Raw genomic sequence first — 21188 nt, 5'->3', positions numbered from 1 at the left:
TTTATTTATGGCAAATATGATGGTAATGCTATGGCTGCAGATAACGAATATTATTTACGTCATCCAACATGGAGGATTCCGAATGCATGCACCATTAATGGAGTATTTCAAATGTTATGGGAGACAGGTTCTCTACCTAGCGTTCATAATCAGTACGAGTGTTCAATATGCGAAGATGATGAGGATATTATGAATGCTGTTCACCGTAGCCCAGGTACCAGTACACGACTTATCTCTCAACAATTAGGTGTTTTGCAATCTAAGGTATGGCGTACACTGAAGTAAAATAATCTGTATCCTTACAATAAACAAAAAGTGCATCATTTACATCTGGGAGACCTTGCCCTTCACTCGGAGTTGTGCAACTGGTTAAATATTAACTGGCAGTTACACAAATACATTTTATTTACTGATGAGGCACAGTTTACTCAAAACAGTATAAACAATTTACATAAGGAGAAGGTATGGACTGAAGCAAACCCACATGCAACAGTGCAACACAATTTCCAGCAGCAATTTAGCATAAATTTGTGCTGTGGTATAATCAACACACACTTTATTTGACCATTCATTTTCCCACGACGTCTAACCGGCGAGATGTACTTGCAATTCCTTCAAGAAGAAATGCCCCACTTGCTCGAAGATGTTCCACTTGCTACGCAATTGCAAATGTATTTTCAACATGACAGTGCACCACCACATTTCACCAACAATGTTACTACACATTTAAATGAATATTTTCCCCAGAAATAAAATGGTCGTGATGCTACACATCTGTGGCCCCTCAGATCGCCCGATTTAACATCAATGAATTTTTGTATATGGGGTTGGATGAAAGACATAGTTTATGATCGATACATGTGAGGCATTACTTGGTCGCATTATGAATGCGATAGACGAAATTAAGAAAATCCCTGTGAAACTGGAACGAGCAACGAAATCCGTTAATACATGTGCACCTAAATGCGGTGGAGACATTTTTGAACATTTATTGTGAAAGTATTGTGAAACTGTATGTACACCATACAACTTCCTGAACAGCGAGATTAGTTTTTCCCCATTTAACATGAATTCATGTGTGCTATGGTATTAACCCTTTCAGGATGCGAGGCCCTTATACGTGGCCTGACCCGGCAGTCGCTATGGGATACGAGGCCCGTATACGTGGCCTGATTGCCGTGCCACAAACCCAGCACTGTATGTAGGGACTGGCTTGGAGTATCGACACGGGACGGGGTGCATTCTGTTGGGAAAAATGTGAACTACACGTGGAGCGTGGGTGATCGGCACATGCCCAACCCCCCCCCCCCCCCCCCAGCGCTCTGCTAATTGGTCGCACTGTTGCTAGGGAGCTCGCATGACACCTGCAGTCATGTTTATGTTTGCACTTCAGTGATTTATTGTCTTCTGAATGAAATGGTAATTTTTGTGTTAGTGGCTACATAATTATGGCTCATTTATGTAATAAGGACATTGAGAGTTTGATGAATGACAGTAATGAAGAGTGGAATGTAGACGAAGATGATGGTGAGAGTGAGTGGTCAGGAAGTATTGATGATGACGAAAAAGATGAAGAGGAAGATGAAGAGGGAAATGAAGATAATGAGGAAGAAAATGTCGTTGAAGAAAATGAAGATGATGGTGGTGATTTGAATGACGGCACTGGCACGATAAATGGTGGTCCTTGGGGCGGTGGTGAATGGACAGCTATTACAGGAAACGGGGGAGCTTCCTAATGACATAGATTTTGTGCTAGAAAGGGAAAAAAATTTCTGAAGCAGTTACAAATTGTAGGAGTTTCCTACATTTCTTCCAACTATATTTTTCTGATGAACTTTTGAACGACATTGTAGCCGAGACAAACCGATATGCTAATGATAAGATTGAAAAAATGAGCCCCCTGAAACCCCGTTCGCAGTGGAAAGTTTGGCATGATGTGACTTCGGCGGAAATGAAAGCTTTTTTTTGTACCATTCTCAACATGGCGATGAATGAAAAGAGTGACGAAAAAGCCTACTTTTCTACTGACTGGACAACAAAGCAGGACTTTTTTCTAGAAGTATTTTCGCCATGACCGATTTTTGCAACTTTACCAGGCCTTTCACATTTGTCCTCTGCCTCCTCAGAGCTCATCAAAATTAGCTACTTGAGCCCCAAATGTGAAGAATGTCGCTGATTTAATTGCCAGCAAGTGTCGAGAGCACTTTTCTCCAGGAGAGAAAATTACAGTGGATGAGTCTACTGTCGGTTTCAAGGGAAGAATTGTGTTCAAGTGCTATAATCCTCAGAAACCGATGAAGTGGGGCCTACGAGTCTACGTCCTGGCCGATTCCGAAACAGGATACATTTTGACGTTTGAGCCCTACTACGGGTCCCTTAAGACAGAGTCCTTAGTGTGCCCTGAACTTCCCTCTACGTCCCAAATTGTCCTTCATATGTTTGTTCCATTACAGCAAGATTGCCCGGCTGAGGGGAGGCACAAGTACACCGACAGATATTATACAAGCTTACAGTTGGTGGAGGAATTGAAGAAAGAAAAAACCTCATCTAACCAGGACAATAAGGGCAAAGCGAAAAGGTTTACTGGTTGAGGTAATTAGCTTATTTCACTAAATATTTTGCCAAATAGGAATGTACAAAATTTACCATATATTTTTTTACTTGCAGGTAAAGGGAAAAAAGCTGTCAAAACTCAAAAATGGTGACGTGAAGGCATTCAAGAATGCAGTGGCAGTTATTCCAGCATGGAAAGACAAAAAGCCGGTTATCAGGGAATCTACTCATCACAAAGATGCTATGCAAGAAATCACCCAGAAAAAGTGGGGAGGCGGTGAAGAGGTGGTCCAAAAGCCATCAATGATTAGTCACTACACAGCAAATATGGGAGCCGTAGACAGAGCCAATCACTACTGTGCGATGTACCATTTTGCTAGAAAATCCCTTAAATGGAGGAGGGTAATTTTCTTCTGGTTATTCGAGGTACGATATTCACTTTTCTAATAGGCCTTGGCCTACTTAGTAAATTTTTATTTTGACAAAAGGGTAATTGTTCTGGCTAATTTCAGGTGGGGATCGTCAATGCTTACTTGCTATATGTCATCATAGCAAAGAAAAGAGGAGAGACACCAAAGAGTCATTTGCAGTTTCGGAAGAGTCTCGTCAAGGAGCTCAACTAACCCCATCAAGAAGAGGCCACGCTCTGAGCGTGGTGACCTACACAGGATGGATGGCCTGCACCATGCTATTGCACAATGGACACTGGGAAACAGGGTGATTGCGTCGTTTGCAGTGATCGCTCCAAGCCAGGAGGGCAAAAACAGTCCCCCCTTTTTTTTGTGAAACTTGTCCTTCCAACCGTTTTCTTCATGTGCCCGAGTGCCTCAACAGCTATCAAAAAGTAGCAAAGTACCGAAAGGACTTGTTAAATATGGTTGCCTATCGAAAAATTGATATGCCAAAGTTGTAAAGTTTGTTTTAAGCAAATTTAATAAAATTTTGTAGTTTATTGACATAAATCAAATTTTTCATCCCTCAAAATGGATTTTTTATTTTTTTTTCCCCACGGACGTCCCATAAGAGATAAAATTGTATTTTATATGTCGTTTTAAAGCTAAAACTTTAAAGAATAAGATACAACTAATTTTATTATGTCTAATTCAATGCATCACCTGTCAACTAAAAAAAAATCAAAAAATCAATTTTTCATTTTTTTCTATTTTAGCACCACTATCAAGTCAAAAAGTGCACGATATGGAATAATGTAAGAGCGTGTTTGAAGCTTCATTTAAAAAAGTCAAAAACTGTAGATTTTATAAGCGAAGTAAGAAACCTAAGGGATATGGAACCCACACAGTGCCACCGAATTGCTCCGCTTTGGGGAAACGCGCTCCACCCTGAAAGGGTTAATAAAAGCAGATTATCTGACACATTCATACAGTTTCAATTAACGCTATAAGCATCATTTTTCCAAAATTAAATTCTCCACGACTTCTGTTGAAAACTTCGTGCCAATGCCTGGAATTTTAAAAACAAATTGGGCCACATAGTAAATAAATTAAAATTTTTATGAAATTACGTCTCTGCTTCTCTGGATGTTCTGGATAACTACTGCAGAAAAACATCTGGGACATGTTTTATTAGATTCACCAGATCGATAACAACAAAATAAATGGAATTCTATTTTACTTTAAACTTGTACAGTCTTGCAATGGCTTCATATTAGCAAAGTTGGTAAATTTCAGGCAAAAATCTTTTATTAGTCATAACTCCGCAAATAAACATTTATGGGCCTGTGTTTATATCAACTTTTTTCTTTAGTTTTACTTACAGAATGATATAACATATTAAAATATTTGCATACCTTCGTGAATCAGCCTGTATATCAATCTAGCTGCTTGCCCATATGATAATGTCTGCTACCACACTCCAGAACTGGAGAGCAAAAGTTTTAAGTTTCTTTACTTTACCCTATACCAGTTTTCATATTTTTGGCCAGGTCAAAAGGAACTTTAATTAGTACCAATTTGACAAGGAGAGCAACATGTTGTGTTTAGTAAGATCTTTAATGTGCCAGCAGACAAGAAACTGCAAGAATAGATCTGACCATTTAGCACCCTATGGGTGCTTGTATCAATAGCTATGGATATAATTTCAAACTAATACGTATTAAGTGAAATCTTTTAATGTGTGACACAATGAGTGCCTTATATTTATACACTTACTAGCAAAGCCTGCAATGTTTTGCAATTGCTAGATATGTATGGGACTTGCATATACATCCAAAATTCCTTGACTGCCCCCCCCCCCCCCCCAGGGCCAATCTTCTCACCCCTCCTCTCTCTCTCTCTCTCTCTCTCTCTCTCTCTCTCTCTCTCTCTCTCTCTCTCCGTACATCTCCTCCCCCCATCTCTCTGCCTATCTCCTCCTCTGCTTCCTCTATGTTGATTTCTGTTTGGATATGCAGTAGAATATTGGGTAAAAAATTGAAATAAATCCATCAAGAACTCGTCAAGATTTTTGGTAAAGATGTTTTTTCTTTATATGTTACATATATATATTTATACATTCAATATATTACAAAAAAATATAACTTATGCCCATTCAATTGTTCATAAGAGTATCATGTAAAAATGGGAATTAAATTGGAAAAGAACCTTTTGAGATTTGTGGTAACCAAGCTTCACCCTTTATATATTACTTGTATCTGTATATATTATATATATTACAAAATATATAGCTTATCTGCCTATGTCCATCCAAACGCTAGAGTATTGGGTAAAAGTTTGAAGTAAATCAGTCAACAACTTTTCGAGACTTGTGTTAACTTTGTTTCCCATTTATATATCACACACACACACACACACACACACACACACACACACACACACACACACGCACACAGGGTGTATCAAAAAGAATCATCCAATTTTTAAAAAATCATAATTATTATGTTCTTTGAGATACGTGCATGAACAACGTACTATTGGGAAGAGCAAACTCGTTGAGTTTTACATGGTTCCCACTACATAGCAGCAGTGTGCGCCCCTCCAGTTCTAGTAAAAATGGTGTTGGGACAACAGAAAGCATTTTGTGTTATACTTTTGCACAGTGCGGGTCAGTAATAACTGTTCAGCATGACTTCCGTACTAGGTATGATGTGGATCCTCCTACAGCACAGAGCATTAGACGATGGCATGGGCAAATCCCGAGAAACAGGTTATTTGTGTAATGGCAAATCGTCTGACACAAACGTCAAACGCATCCACCACAGTTTCACAAGGATCCGTTCGGCATGCAGCTCAACATGCCCCCGAAGTCCATCTGGCATACGTTGCGTCGATGTTTACACATGAAACCATACCAAATTCAGCTACTGCAGGCTCTTTGTGAAGGTGACAAACAACATGTGGAGTTCTGTAATTTCGTTCTTGGCTATATTGAAGGTGACAGTTGATGATTGAAGTGATCACTAAAGCAAACAGAAATCTACTAATACCAGTATTCGAATGCTGGCTCCTGTTTTGACTAGAACCGAGGCGGAATCTTTCTACACATTGGTCAGGGACCTGAAGATGGCATAGTAAATCGCCGAAACTGGTAGCCAAATAAAATAAGCCTGGAAACTAGACGGCTGAAAGGTGTTTGATTTGACATCCTGTATCGAGCAGCCAAGTTCCGCAATGATCTCTGCAAAGATGGACATACCGACTTTTCCTCCAAGCTTAGAGTTTAGTGACATTCCATTTAAATGGACAGATGAACCGTCATAATGTGAGAATATGGAGTACGGAACAACCACATGAAGTTGTACAACATGAGAGGGGCTCTCCAAAATTTAACGTGTTTTGTGCAGTTTCACAGCAAAAGGTGCATGGTTCAGTTTTCTTTGCCGAAAACACTGTTACAGCAAGCACATATCTCAATATGTTTGAGAACTTCCTTTTCCCACAGTTGAAGACTAATTTGAATGACTTCATTTACCAACAGGATGAGGCATCGCCACACTGGAATCTGGAAGTGTGGGAATTTTTAAATCAAAGGATTACTGAATGATGGATCTGTCGCACTGGACCAAATGATTCAGCCTTACATTACTGGCCTCCAAGGTTACCGGACGTGATTGTATGTGATTAATTCTTGTGGGGGTTTATAAATGACTCTGTGTGTCTCCATTACCAACAACAATGAATGAACTGGGACATGGCATAACTACAGCTATGGAAGCTATAACTCATGACATGCTCGCTGCAGTGTGGGAACAATTTGAATAGCACATTGACATGTGCCTTGCATTTCAAGTGGGGCATATCGAACACCTAAGAAAAGGCATGAAAAAAAAAAAAAAAACTTTTTGAGTTTCCCATTCATCAAAACACAAAAATCATTGTATATGTTTATTAGTTTCAGAAATACAGACGTGCCAAATCAGATGATTCTTTTTGATACACCCTGTATACACAGGGTAGAGAAAAATTGTGCCACAAAAGTTTAATCCTTGATAGCTGATGCCAGTAGAAACCAAAATTATTAATGTTGTTTAAGTCAACAACACACCATTTTTAAACTACGGAAACTTGGTGCCACGCGCTCCACTTGGCCATGGGATTGCCCTGTTGCCAGATGCTCTGGACAATGCATGACCACGAATGGTCTGCCTGCCGGAGATCATGAAGTATCCAAGGCTCGGTGATAGGCACATTAGTATATGTGAACTGACAACCATGGTGCTGTCCGTCAACTGACAAACGGCAACAGGACAATCCCACAGCCAATCTGAGCGCATGGCGTCAAGTTTCCGTAGTTCAAAAATGGTGCGTTGTTGACCTACACAACATTAGTAATTTTGGTTCCTACTGGCATCAGCTATCCAGGGTTAAAATTTCATCACACAATTTTTCTCCACCCTGTATATATCAAACTGATTTTTTTTATTTTGAAAACGTGCGACAGCAGAACCATCAAACTGAATGGATTTTTTTTCTTTTTCATACCAAAAATAGCATTTCCACCCACAATGATGAACAAAAATCACTCGGGCCATTCTCAGGTGATGATCTTTCACAACTGAGTTTAATTTCTGACTTTTCCAGTGGATTTTCCAAAAATTTTCTTTCATACTTATCTCATCCCGACAATTACAAACACAATAAAGATAACGTGTTGTTCTTAATTGATAATATTTCATACATGCAGTAATTTACATTTATTTCCAACTTTTCTGTTGGATTTTCTAAAAATTTTCTTTCATACAAACCTTGCCATAATTGGTCAAGCCACTCTCAGGTGGTGATCTTTCATACATGTGGCAACTAATTTTTGTTTATGTAGAGTACATGTTATTTCCTAGATTCATATGACAGAGTATGTCTCAAGCTACTGTCAAAGGCAGATTCTTTGTGAGATATCTTCGATTTTTCAGTAAAGTAGTTCATTGTAGTACCTTTTTTCCCAAAGAGAAGCTACTCCAAATACACATCAAAACATTTTATTTCATTTATTTCAGGCTAATAGTGGTTGTACACTTACAAAATACATATTCAAAATGGAGATATCCTTCCTGGGTATATAACATATTCAAGGATGTAATTTTTTTTTTAAAAAAAAAAGGTTGTTACAACCCAGTTTCAACAAACAAAAATATGAGGGTGACTGCCGGAAACAACATTCCTCAATATTTAAAAATTGGAAAGCACAACAAAATACACGAAGGAAGTATACACAGAAAAATATCCTGTTGCTTTCTGAGGTGTAATCAGCATGCCTCTTTAATAAGAAATACATTTGTAATAAGGGTGCAGTCATTGATCAAAGTGACTACAGTTAAGAATTTGTACCTGGGAAAAATGCTTGGCACTTTTAAATTTACATAACAGTAAATATTATATGGTAACACATAATGAAATCGGTGACTCCTTTACATTGAAGCTAAATTATCTAATTGTACTCCGAAAATTCATAACATACAAAGGGTACTTTCATAAAAAAAACTCAGTTTTTCACCTGTGAGTCAACAAACTCCAAATAATTTGTTCCGGCTTTTACTAATCCAAGTGCTGACGATATGCCACAGGTTGTAGCAATGATACTGTTCTCTGGCAGAATGCTCCTCATTACTGCCCACATCAGAACAGAGCCAAAACTGAACATTAGAGCTCCAAATACACTGTGAAATGAAACAAAAATAAATTAAACTTTCTTGGTATCAAAGTAACACTAGCATGATTAGCGAATACATCGCCGTTGATAATCCAAATATGAAAATTAAAAATCAAACTGGTTTTCAACAATGGTATTTTTAAAATGTAAAATTGTATGAGGGTTGTTCAATCACATCATACTATGCCCCACTCCTTCAGTTACAAAACTCTTAATTTTCAACATAACCTCCATTCAATGAAATGGCCTTATGCCACCTTATTGGGAGGGCCTGTGTGCCCTGCATGGTACCACTCTACTGGTCGATGTTGGTTGCATCAATCACCTCCCCATACTACTTCCTATGGAGTGCAGCCTTCATGGGGCCATACAAGGAGGGTGCAATATCCAGGTTGTAGGGTGGATGAGGAAGAACAGCCCAATGAAGTTTCGTGAGCTCCTCTCAGGTGTGGAGACTTGTATGAGGACTTGCGTTGTCATGAAGGAGGAGAAATTTGTTTTCATTTTTGTGGTAACAAACACACTGAAATCATTCTTCAGTTTCTGACACTGCATGAGCCACAGCTGTGTGGGGCCAACCAGCACACGGGACATCGAACAGGTTTGTGTGACCTTGTGTGACGTCTTGCCCAACAATACTCCATGGTTTTGTTCACTGCCAGGTCTCCATAGACATTCTGCAAGCACATATGAATATCTGAAATTCTCTAGTTTTTTTCCAAAAGAAATTCAGTGACAGCTATCTGCTCGGAACACACCTCTGTTACAGATGCCATTTTCAAGGTTACATATAGTGCAGCCACATACCAGAACTTCATGAAACTATAGGGGTCAAAGTAGGAATATTCCATGATGTCCCACAACCAAATTGCACATATTTTCAACCAAAATTGTCTGAGAAAGAAAAATGTGTTGCATTACTTACTGAACACCCCTCAAAGTGAAGGTTTTCAGAAGGCAAAATTTTAAGTCCAAAACAAATGGAAGAAACATTATTCATTGAGTGGGCATCAATGATTTACTACTGAACTGCACGTACTTCCAAAGTCACCAGACACCATTTGTACCATTGTCGCACTAAAAAAGAGAGTTCAAAATTAGTGGATTCCCCCTTCAAATTTTGAGCTGTCTCATGACAAGGAGACAATTTTCAATACTGATTTGTGATGGATAATACTGATCTCACTACACACTTGACAACAGTCAATGAAATGGCACACAATACAAAACAGGAACATAATGACAATGAATCATGCTATGAAGGGCAACATGAATTGTCAGGAGTTCATTTGATTCACTGAACAGCACCATGGAAATGTTGAAAACCCTGCATTGGCAGACCCTTGAAAATTATCTAGTGAACACCCACTTACAAAAGTTTCAAGAGCTAGTATTAAATAAAGAATCCAGAGATATTTTTCAGCCCCCTATGTATCACTCCCATAAGGACCACGAAGACAAGATTAGACTAATTAACCCACACACAGAAGCTTAAAAGCAGTCATTCATCCCCACACTCCATGCATGATTGGAACGAGAAGAAATCTTAACATGTGGTATCACATTATGTATCCTCTGCCATTCCTTCACAGTGGTTTGCAGAGTATGTACACTGGTGTTGACTATTACGAAAAGGAACTTATTTACTTCCCATCCACAAATTGCATCTCCCACACAGGAACTGTTGGAAAGTCCGGTGCATCTATTATGCAGTCCAGATTTCGTCCCTTGTAACTCTCATTGGTTCAAGTTGCTGCTGAATATCTAGGTACAAGCATTTTTGCAGGTGATGAGGTTGAATGGCATTGATAAAGTAAATGAGAAAGGCCATAGGCATCTGCAAGGAGGAGAGAGGGATCCAGGGGAGGCAACTGTCCCTCCTGGAATCTGGGTACAGGCTTTTTATTCATTATGGAATTCTCACTAATTTCTAGCAATGATTCTCTGTGACTTACTAAACTGCAGACTTAACACTGCCAAGCAAGATGAGAAACCACTAATGTATATATAATTTGGTTCTCATGCTGTTCATGGGAAATTATGCCAATTCATTGATGCAGCAGCAGGCTCAGTGCTGTTCTACATTCACACTGAATGCAAATCTTTACAAAACTGGAGATTTAACACTGCCAAACAGGATGGGAAATTACTACCCTATTTAACTTTTGATTGTCATACTGTTCACAGGAAACTGTGCCAATTCACTGATGCAGCAACAGGTTCAGTGCTGTTCTGCATTCACAATGGATGCAAATCTTAACAGAAACATGCCAAACAGTGACCTCAATCTTTCATCTGTAGTTTCCTGGTACAATCCTTATCAAACTCCACTAAAGGACCAGTCCAACATCCATGGCATGCAGATTCCAACTCTGATTCCCAGCATAACATAAACATAGTAACAATATAGGTGCCCATCAACTGTCACCAGTATCTGTAAGAGTTCCCATTCCCTCTCCTGCACAACAAACGGTAGTTCACTGTTTACCTGTGAACAAAGAAGAATTATGGTGGCTTGCTAATTATATGTTCAGCTTCATGTGGCACACTGCTACAGCGGACTCTGAAGAACAAAGCCATGCTATATTGTAAACATATCCGAAATTACTATTTTCTGTACTAGAAGAGAAGAAGAAATTATAAAATTTTAAAGTCAAAGAGATGTCCATCCAGAATTTTGGAATTTCTCAAATTCTACTGTGTGTCACACAGTAGCATATGTAGTCACAGAGCTATAAAATCTGCAGTCTGACCGATGCGAGTCCAGTTGATATGGTTGCACAATATGTGACAGACTGAAGGGATGCCTTGGTTCAGTCCTAAGCTTTTAAACACCAGTTTTGCCAGCCTACCTGAGGCTGGGTTTTGGGAAATTTCCCACATTTATATGTTTTTGTTTTGGTTTGTTTTAGGTCACAGAAACAACTAAGGCCATACAAGCCCACATCAGAACAGGAGTTAAAAACAATTACACATTAAGCCCAATCAATGGGAAGAAATATAGCTAAGAACAAGGAATTCCTCTTGGAGAAAGGTCCATAAAATACACTGTAGAGACAACAGAGGTGCAGAATTAACAATTACATGTCCTTCGCCATATTGCTAAGATGTATAAAACGTAAAACATGGATGACAGTCAATAATTCAGATGGCAAACATACATTAGAATGTAAATGGTTAAAAAAAGGGCATTTGGTCAGAAAATGGTGAAGTGTCAAAGGTTGATGACAATGAGTACAAAGTAGAGGGAGATCACCACTTAAATTTTGATGACCAAAATGACAGTGTACAATATGCAACTTAGCTAAAATTATCTTCTTGTGGCGAGAGGACTGAGAGAAGATGGCCGAGCCACTGGGGGAGATTTAATTCCCCAGAGCTTTTCCCATAAAGAGAAGACCAGTGGTGACGCAAAAGTGACACCACCTGCTGACAGATGGCAACACGGAGATCATCGGAAGGCATGGGAGAACTTGCAGGTTGAGATAGGAGGACTGCAGACATGGCAGCAGCCTCATTTGCCATCCGACTAATGTGACCAGGAACCCACATAAATATCACAGTGGCTCCTTCAAGAGTGAGCAAGTGGAAGCTTTCTTGGACCCGTTGCTCTAAGGGATGGACAGTGTACAGCACACAGAGGCCTGAGGGGCACTGAGGGTGTCAGAGAATGACACAATTGAAAAGCCTGTGTCACCAAATATACTGCATGCCCTGATACAGGACAAAGAGCTCTGCTGTAAATACTGAGCTGTGTTCAGGAAGCCGATGCATAAAAATGTTGGTGCCAATGGCAAAGGCACACTTGACGCCATAGTAAGTCCAAGTGTACACAAAGGTACTATCGCTAGGTTCTGTGCAAAGTTCAAGAAACTTACAGCAATAGATCGAATCTGGAGTAGTTTCCTTAGGAAGGTGAACATGGGCCACCGCACGAAGCCAAGGTGGTGAAGGGTTCATACCCATCAGGAAAGTGGCATGGAGCGTGAAGTTACACTGGTGGAGCAATAGCTGAAAGAGAACTCCAGGAGGTAACAGAGAAGAGGGATGCACCCGATACTGGCAGTTAAAGGAGTCATCGAAGAAGGAGGCATAGGATGGGTGGCTGGGCATGGCAGACAAATGGCATGTGTATCTGCTGAGTAGAGCACCATGCCGGTATGACAGCAGTAGTTTGGCTGCTTTTGCATAGAGACCCTGAACCAGGCTAGTGGAAAAGGCGCCAGTGACCAAATGGATTCCACAATGGTGGATTGTATTTAGACAGCATAAGATGGATGGACATGGAGATACATAAATGAAATACCCATACTCTAGTTTTGAATGGACCAGGGATTGGTACAAATGGAGGAGGATGGTCCAATCCGCTCCCCAGGAAGTACCACTTAGGACACGTAGGAAACAGGGGGACCAGGTACAGCGAGCAGCCAGGTAAGACATGTGGGAGGACCAAGAACGTGTCCTGTCAAGCACGAGCCCAAGGAATTTCATAGTTTCAGCGAAAAGAAGAGCAACAGGCCCAAAATGTAAAGACAGTGGAAGAAACCTAGCGCGCCGCCAGAAATTCATATGAACGGTTTTGTCAGTGGAAAAGCGAAAGCCACAGTCAATGCTCCATGAGTAAAGACGATCAAGACATTGCTGAAGACACTGCTCAAGGAGACAAGTCCATGGTGAACTGCAACAGATCACAAAATTGTCGATGACTAGGGAGCCAGATATGCCCGGTGGGAGACAGGCCGTAACAGGGTTAATGGATAGAGCACAGAGGACAACACTCAGGACGGAGCCATGAAGCATCTCATTTTCCTGCACACATGTCCAATTAGGCAGAACCCACAGGGACTTTGAAAATTATGTATTTTAAAAATTCCTGAAGGAAACAAGGCAGGCAGCCTCAGAAGCCCCACATGTAGAGAGTACAGAGGACACCAGTCCTCCAGCAGGTGTCATAGGCTTTCTCCAAAAAACAGAGCCACAGTCTGGTATTTCTGCAGAAAACTGTTTGTGACATTGGTCGACAAAGTGACGAGATGGTAAACCACAGAACAGTGCACTCGGAATCCACTTTGTGCAATGGTTAGTAAATTGCGATACTCGAGCCACCACACCACCTGGGCTTGAGTCATGCATTCCATCACATTGCAAACACAACTAATGAGAGAACACGGGTTGGTAGCTAGAAGGAAGGTGCCTGTCCTTACCAGTTGTAGGTATGGGCATGACAGCGCCGTCATGCTAGCGTCTGGGAAACATGTCCTCTGCTGAGATGCAATTATACATATGAAGGAGAAAGTGCTTGCCCATTAGACAAAGGTGCAGCAACATCTGAATATGAACATCGTCCAACCTTGGGGCAGAAGTGCATGGTGAAGTGAGAGCATGAACTAGCTCCCTCATAGTAAAGGTGGTATTGTAGTATTCACAATCCTGAGAGGAGAAGGGTATTAACCGCCCTCCTCCACTAATTTCCAATGGAGGAAGGCAGGGTGATAGAGGGTGGAGCTTGAAATCTCCGCAAAATAGCGACCTAAGGTGTTGGAGATGGCTGTAGGGTACACAATGACATCATCTGCTATGGTGAGGCTGGAAACTGGGAAATGGACCTTGGTCCCAGTGAGCCACTGGACGTTGGCCCACCCCACAGAAAAGGGAATGGAACTGTTAAAAGAACTAGTAAAGGAAGTCCAGCTAGGGTTTTTTGGTGTCCTGAAGAATGCGACAACACAGTGCCTGCAACAATTTATAACAAATACAGCGCGCCATCATAGGATGACCATTAAAAATTCAGAGAGCACATCTCTGCACTCGAACTGCATTGCGGCACACATCAGTCTACCAAGTGACTGGAACATGGCACTGTAAAGATGAAGTATGAGAAATGGAACATTCTGCGGTGGTAAGGATCACGTTTATAAGGTATTCCACCTGGTCATCATAACTGGGGAAATGTTGTTCGGCGAAGGCCGTAGGGAGGAGTAAAGCCTCCAAACAGCCTCAGAAAGCTGCCAGTTGTGTTTACTCATAGGTGGGGTAAGAGTCAGCGAACGGATAGCAAACAGAAGGAAAATGGTCATCTGAGTACGTGTCAGAGAGAACGGACCACTCATGGCGACAGGCAAGCTGGGCAGTGCAGAAAGAGAGGTCCAAATGGGAATAGGTGTGTGTGGAGTCTGAAAGGAACAAGGGTGCTCCAGTTTTAAGGCAGATGAGGATGAGTTGATTGAGAGGATGAGTTGATTAGAGTCACCAAGCAACAGAAAGTGGTTAGGAAGTTGACCAATAAGCTGGAGGAAGTCGTCCCTAGTGATGCCGAATGATGGAGGGATGTAGACGCTACAAAGAGAAACGGTGAACCGAGGAAGGAAAATGCACATTGCAACAGGTTGCAGCCAGTTGTTTGATGGGGTGGTTTGACTATGAACGTCATCTCGGATGAGCAGCATGCCTTCCCCATGAGATAGAAAGCCATCCTTGGGGGGAAAGTCAAAGCGGACTGAAAAGAAATGTGAGTGGTCAAAGCAGTCACGAGAACGCAATTTTGTTTCCTCGAGGCAGAAAACAAGTGGGCTCTGTAATTCCAAGAGCAGCCGTAATTTCTCCTTGTGGGAGCTAACGCTGTGAGTGTTCCACTGGAGGAGACTTGTGACGGGAAAAAGGGAGGAGGGAAAAAATGAAGGGTTTTCACCTCAGCAGCTGCCGAGTGCCAGCCTTCAACTCACTGTTACAGGGAGCAGAGGTTCCATGAGATGCACTGGCATTCTCACTGGGCTGGCCTGCGCATTCCAGGGCAGAAAAACAGTTGGCAGTGCACACCGGCGAAAGAGAGTTTGGCCGGGTAAGAGTAAAATGTGGTGACACCTTTGAAGAGGATCACTGAGCCAGCAAAGGAAAACACTGTTTGCCTTTGTTTGATTTCTTGCAGCTTTTCCGGTTGGCAGAGGAAGATTCAGACTGGGGGACATAAAAATTCTTCATGGGAGTATTCCTTCTGTTCTTTCCAGCCTGCCAGTTAAGTAGCAGGTGATTCCACTGACAGATGTGAACACGTGGTGGCTTGTTGCACGCCTGGAGGAAGAGGAGATGGGGATGCTACCGTGACACTGGGCGATTTTACAACAATCGTGCTGAATCTGAGGTCGCAAGTCTGCGTTGCTGTGCCCTTTGTGAAGCGAAGTATAACAAGACAGCACTGTAAGTGCCAGATGGTAAAATGCAGGACTTGTGACTAGCCAGCAACTTGCTAGTGACAGGGCAAGGCACGTTTTCCTTCACTTGGATCTCCTGGATAGCCAGCTCATCAAGATACACCAGACATCCTCGGTCTGAGGTTGCATGTTTTGCCACTGCAATTGATACAGCAGGGGGGAGGAGGAGGAGGAGGAGGAGGAGGCAGGCAATCTTCTTCATGACCATCCCTACCACAAGTAACACATTTGGTCTTGTTTCGACAGGACAGTCAAGTGTGGTTGTAATGTTGACACTGGTAGCAACACATTGAGTTTGAAATGTTTGGTCGGACTGTGATGACTTCATAGTTTGCTTTTATTTTTGATGGAAGCACTATTTGATCAAATATGAGAAAAAGAGTGCGTGTAGGCACTAAGATTGCATCAACCTTTTTCATTACCTGTTGGACTGCAGTGATGCCCAATCACAGAGGTAAGTTTGGATTTCTCCCTCAGTCAGGCCTTCGAGCAGCTTAGTGTAAATAACACCACATGATAAATTCAGCATTTGACGGGCCTCAACACAAATGGGATAGTTGTCGAGGAGTGAAACTGCAAGCAGTTGTTGGGCTTGAGAATCACAATTCGTCTCCAATAGCAAACTGCCATTACATAAATGAGAGCAGGATTTCATACGATTGGCAATTGCAGCAACACTTTTCTGAATTATAAATGGATTAACCATAGCAAAGGACTGACCTCCTTCAGTTCGTGATACCATGGGGAACTGAGATGCAGCTGTGAGAGTATTTGAATCTTTAGCCTCATTCCGTTTGCTTTTAGTAGATGTAAACTGAGATGGTGATTAGCTCAATGGGAGAAAATCCACTACGATTGCCTGCGTCTCCGATGGTGCACTCTCTCCAACTGGGGAAGGGAGGGGGGCTCACCTGCCTTAGGTGACTGTTTACACCTCCCAAGCTCCTGACAGAGGGACCAATTGGCAATTTGGGAAGGTAACAGCCCAGGCCATTACCCCTTCCTGGGTCTGGCCTGTACCAGGAGATACGTGCGAACCCTACCTGTCAACCCAGGGCTGGGAATTATGCATTACCCAGTCACCTGTTATACAGCAGACATATGGGCTGGCCTTCAGGAGCACACAGGGAAGGAGGAGAAACAAAGAGGAATCTCAAATGCCAAAGCAGAGGAAGGATAGTAGATGGAGAATGAAGGAAGGAGGAAAGAAAGAAAAAAAGCAGTGTGGGGGACTGTTCTGATGTCAGATACCAAAAATTCAGAACACATTCCAAAAAAATATCTCAGACATGTTTCCCTTGGAAGGGGAAAAGGAACAGGAGGAGGACAGACATGCAGCTCAGAAGGGAAAAATTCTGCAAAGGCTGGGGGGCCCATGGTAGCCAAGCACAAACTCATGAAAGAGTGGTGAGCTCCCTGGGGGCCCACATTTACCTGATCTTATACTGGTGCTAGGATATGCTTTACCTAAACAACCCAAAAAAAATTTCAACATTTTGTTCAGCTAAAGTCACACTACTAAAAATTAAAAAACAGCAAGCATGAAAATAATGCAAAAGTCCATAAATCTGAAAATTTGAAAGCAAGTTAAGTATTGCAGACATTATTAAGGATCAATAAGTGGTTTTTAAAAACGTATTCACTTTTGTTCCACTTCAAGAGAGTATTAATGTGTCCTTACTTTCATTTATATGTAACAATATAATCATTCACTCTGACTTTTTTTATATTTCAGAATTTTAATTTTCAATATCAACCTAACAATATTGGAATATGAATAAAATATTGTGAATAATTTCTAGTTACATAACTTCTTGTATACCTCTGATTTAATCACACAAGAATCTAATTCTGGATCACTGAATCAAAAATATATCCATACTTATATTAATTTTATAAAAAGATATACTTTGCACACATATAGTATGAAATATCCTTACCATTTAGGTATCACAGTCATATACATTACAAGCACAATGTGGACATCTTTCAATAATTTGAGATACAATAAATTTAGAATACTACTTCTTACATACAGTTTTTGAGGCACAACACATTTTCAAACTTCCAAAATCAGTTACATAAAAAGGGCAATTTGATAATCTTGCCTGCTCTTAATTAAATTTTTGTGGGCGTCATGGAGAGGGCAGATTAATTTTATGATGCTGGAATGAGAAAAGCTCATACGTAGACTCAGAAAATTTAGTGCTTTGACACTCTTTTTTGTCATTTTGGTACTATGAAAAGGAGACTACGAGAAACTGAAACCTATAGTTTTCCGTTTACAGCTTGTCACCTCAACTGTTGAGTGACATTTCATTTTCAATGCCTTATAGTAATGAGTTTACAAATGCCACTGATAATTTAAGTGTTTTAAGTCAATGGTGCTCTAAATATTACCACAGAAATTTTTGCAAAAGTTGATGAGTATCTCCACTAGACTCAAATTTAAATCTTTGGTGAAGGTGAAGAGTCAGTACTTGCGGTGACTGATATTAGGTTTCTGACTGTGTATTTGATGCACATTGTGGATTCAACTTTTTGGCAGTGATTCTTTATTAATGGATGTTGTGAAAGATCATCAGGATGAGGTTCACAGAGTGGCAGTTGTATGCACCACATTATAATACTATATGAACAAAACTACTTGAAATTTGGGTATTGCCAACAAATATAAACATTAAATGAGAACATGAACTTCTTGACAAGTATTTATGGGGCGGAAAAGGGTTTTTACAAAGAAAATGCCAAGTTTAATACTAATACTATTAGGAGCTGAAAGAGAGAGTGCTTCATGCTCTGTTTACTCATCACACTATTTATATAGTGATAGCATACTGGAAGTTGTGGATCATGTCAAATAAGTAGACAAAGTATTGCCAGACATTTGAAACGAATTTATTCAGTATCACACCAACGCTTATTAAGAAAAGTAAACTCACTTATGGTAGCAAACGAAATTTGTGACTGTATTGAGGATTTATTGGTACAGATAAAGCTACAAGTTATCTTGGATGGAAAGTCATCAACAGATGTAGAAGTAACCAGGTGCAGATGCATAGTTCATTTCTGGGAGGAGAGGAGGGTGGGAGTGTCACACTTTCACGCTGACTCCCTCCTCCTTCCCCAAATATAGCGCCGGCCGCGGTGGTCTCGTGGTTCTAGGCGCGCAGTCCGGAACTGTGCGACTGCTACGGTCGCAGGTTCGAATCCTGCCTCGGGCATGGATGTGTGTGATGTCCTTAGGTTAGTTAGGTATAAGTAGTTCTAAGTTCTAGGGGACTGATGACCACAGCAGTTGAGTCCCATAGTGCTCAGAGCCATTTGAACCATTTGAACCAAATATAGCATGCTGTCATCGCCACTATTACCTATGATTTTAATAATAATAATAAAGATAAAATTTGCAGAATATTTTAATATAATAATTTGTTTACATCAGCATTTAGTGAGTCACTTTAGCATAATATTTCACAAACTGTAGTCATTCCATAAACTGCAGTTCAGAGAAACACAGCACACATTTGAAAATTTGAGACATACAAATGTCATGCAATTGACTGAAGAAATATGATAAAAACAATCTCTCACAAATTTAATGTTATAATCTACACAATACAAAGTAGAAATGTGCACTCACTGTTATCAGTATTTTACTAAGCACTACAAGTGAGAAAATACATATTTACAAACTATGGCTAAGTAAGCAGGTGAATGAGGGAAATGCTGTTTCTTTCAGTCATTTACACTTATGTTCGGGAAACCAGTCTCTAAGAACCATGTTGGATTTGATGTCAACAGCAGGTACACTCAGTCTATGGCTGTGCAATTTACCTGGCTGGAATGTTACTGGTCAGGTTGCAAGCACCCAAACGTGAGCACACAGCAATGCAAGCAACAGAAAAGTATAATGTGTAACAACATAGCTTGTATTTTCTAGAATCCCTGGCCATTTTAGAGACTTAGTTCTCACATTATTTTATTCTTTGGAAGTTAGCTGTAAAATTTGGTAAGTGATAAATGTTTGAACGCTTCTGCTGTTTTTGGACGGTGGTCCGGGGGGGGGGGGGGGGGAGGAAGGTCATGAATAGCCCTCACACCCCCCACTCCCTCAAAAACATTCCTCTCACAATCGTCCGATCAGTGCATGGAAGTAACTTCAAGCATGCCCAAGTGAAGTGTGTGCTGACACTTACTGTTCATACTGTGTATTAGTGGCATGGCAGACAATATTAAGTTACTTTCTGTGGATGATGCAGTTATCTGTAATGGAGTACTATCTGAAAAAATAAGCACAAGTATTCAGACAGGTCTTGAGAAGGTATCAATGCAGTGCAAAGACTGTCAACTTCCTTTAAAACTTCAGATATGTAAAACTGTGCACATCTCAGAATGTACTAAACTACAACCACAATATCCAACAGTCACAAGTGCATCAGCCAGCTCGTGCAAATCCCCACCACACAGGAAATGAGAATAGAGAGATGGGGAGAGAGAGAGAGATTGGGGGGGGGGGAGAGATTTGGGGGGGAGGAGAGAGAGAGAGAGAGAGAGAGAGAGGGGGGGGAGAGGGGGGGGAGAGAGTGGGGAGAGAGAGAGGTGGGGAGAGGGGAGAGAGAGAGAGAGGGGGGAGAGAGAGAGAGAGAGGGAGAGAGAGGGGGAGGGAGAGAGAGGGGGGAGAGAGAGAGAGAGAGAGAGGGGGGGGGGGGAGAGAGAGGGAGAGAGAGAGAGGGGAGAGAGAGAGGGGAGAGAGAGAGAGAGGGGAGAGAGAGAGAGGGGAGAGAGAGAGAGAGGGGAGAGAGAGAGAGAGAGAGAGAGAGGGGAGAGAGAGAGGGGGGAGAGAGAGAGAGAGAGAGAGAGAGAGAGGGGAGAGAGAGAGGGGGGGAGAGAGGGGGGGAGAGAGAGGGGGGGAGAGAGACGGGGGGAGAGAGAGGGGGGGAGAGAGGGGGGGGAGAGAGAGGGGGGGAGAGAGGGGGGGGAGAGAGAGAGGAGAGAGAGGGGGGGAGAGAGAGAGGGGAGAGAGAGAGAGGGGAGAGAGAGAGGGGGGGAGAGAGAGAGAGGTGGGGAGAGAGGGAGAGAGGTGGGGAGAGAGAGAGGGGGGAGGGAGGGGGAGGGGGAGAGAGGGAGGGGGAGGGGAAGAGAGTGAAGGGGAGGGGGAGGGGGGAGAGGGGGAGGGTGAGAGAGGGAGAGGGAGGGAGAGGGGGGGAGGGAGGGAGAGGGAGAGGGAGGGAGAGAGAGAGAGAGAGGGAGGGAGAGGGAGAGGGAGGGAGAGAGAGAGAGGGAGAGAGAGGGGAGAGAGAGGGAGGGAGAGAGAGGGAGAGGGAG

The 21188-nt window shown here is 41.8% G+C and overlaps 1 protein-coding gene across 1 annotated transcript in view; it reads right to left on the bottom strand.

Moving 5' to 3' along the window:
• Window positions 1-5102: 5102 nt before the first annotated feature.
• LOC126249732 (uncharacterized) overlaps window positions 5103-21188 on the bottom strand; it is a 42737-nt gene continuing 26651 nt past the window's right edge. The window contains exon 3 of the mRNA XM_049951413.1: window positions 5103-8662. Coding sequence (XP_049807370.1) covers window positions 8488-8662 — 175 coding nt within the window. The 3' untranslated portion in view covers window positions 5103-8487. The remainder of the gene's footprint in view (window positions 8663-21188) is intronic.

Source organism: Schistocerca nitens, chromosome 1 (genome assembly GCF_023898315.1).
Source record: "Schistocerca nitens isolate TAMUIC-IGC-003100 chromosome 1, iqSchNite1.1, whole genome shotgun sequence".
NCBI classification, from domain to species: Eukaryota; Metazoa; Arthropoda; class Insecta; order Orthoptera; family Acrididae; genus Schistocerca; species Schistocerca nitens.
This window is presented reverse-complemented; position numbering and strand designations above follow the sequence as displayed.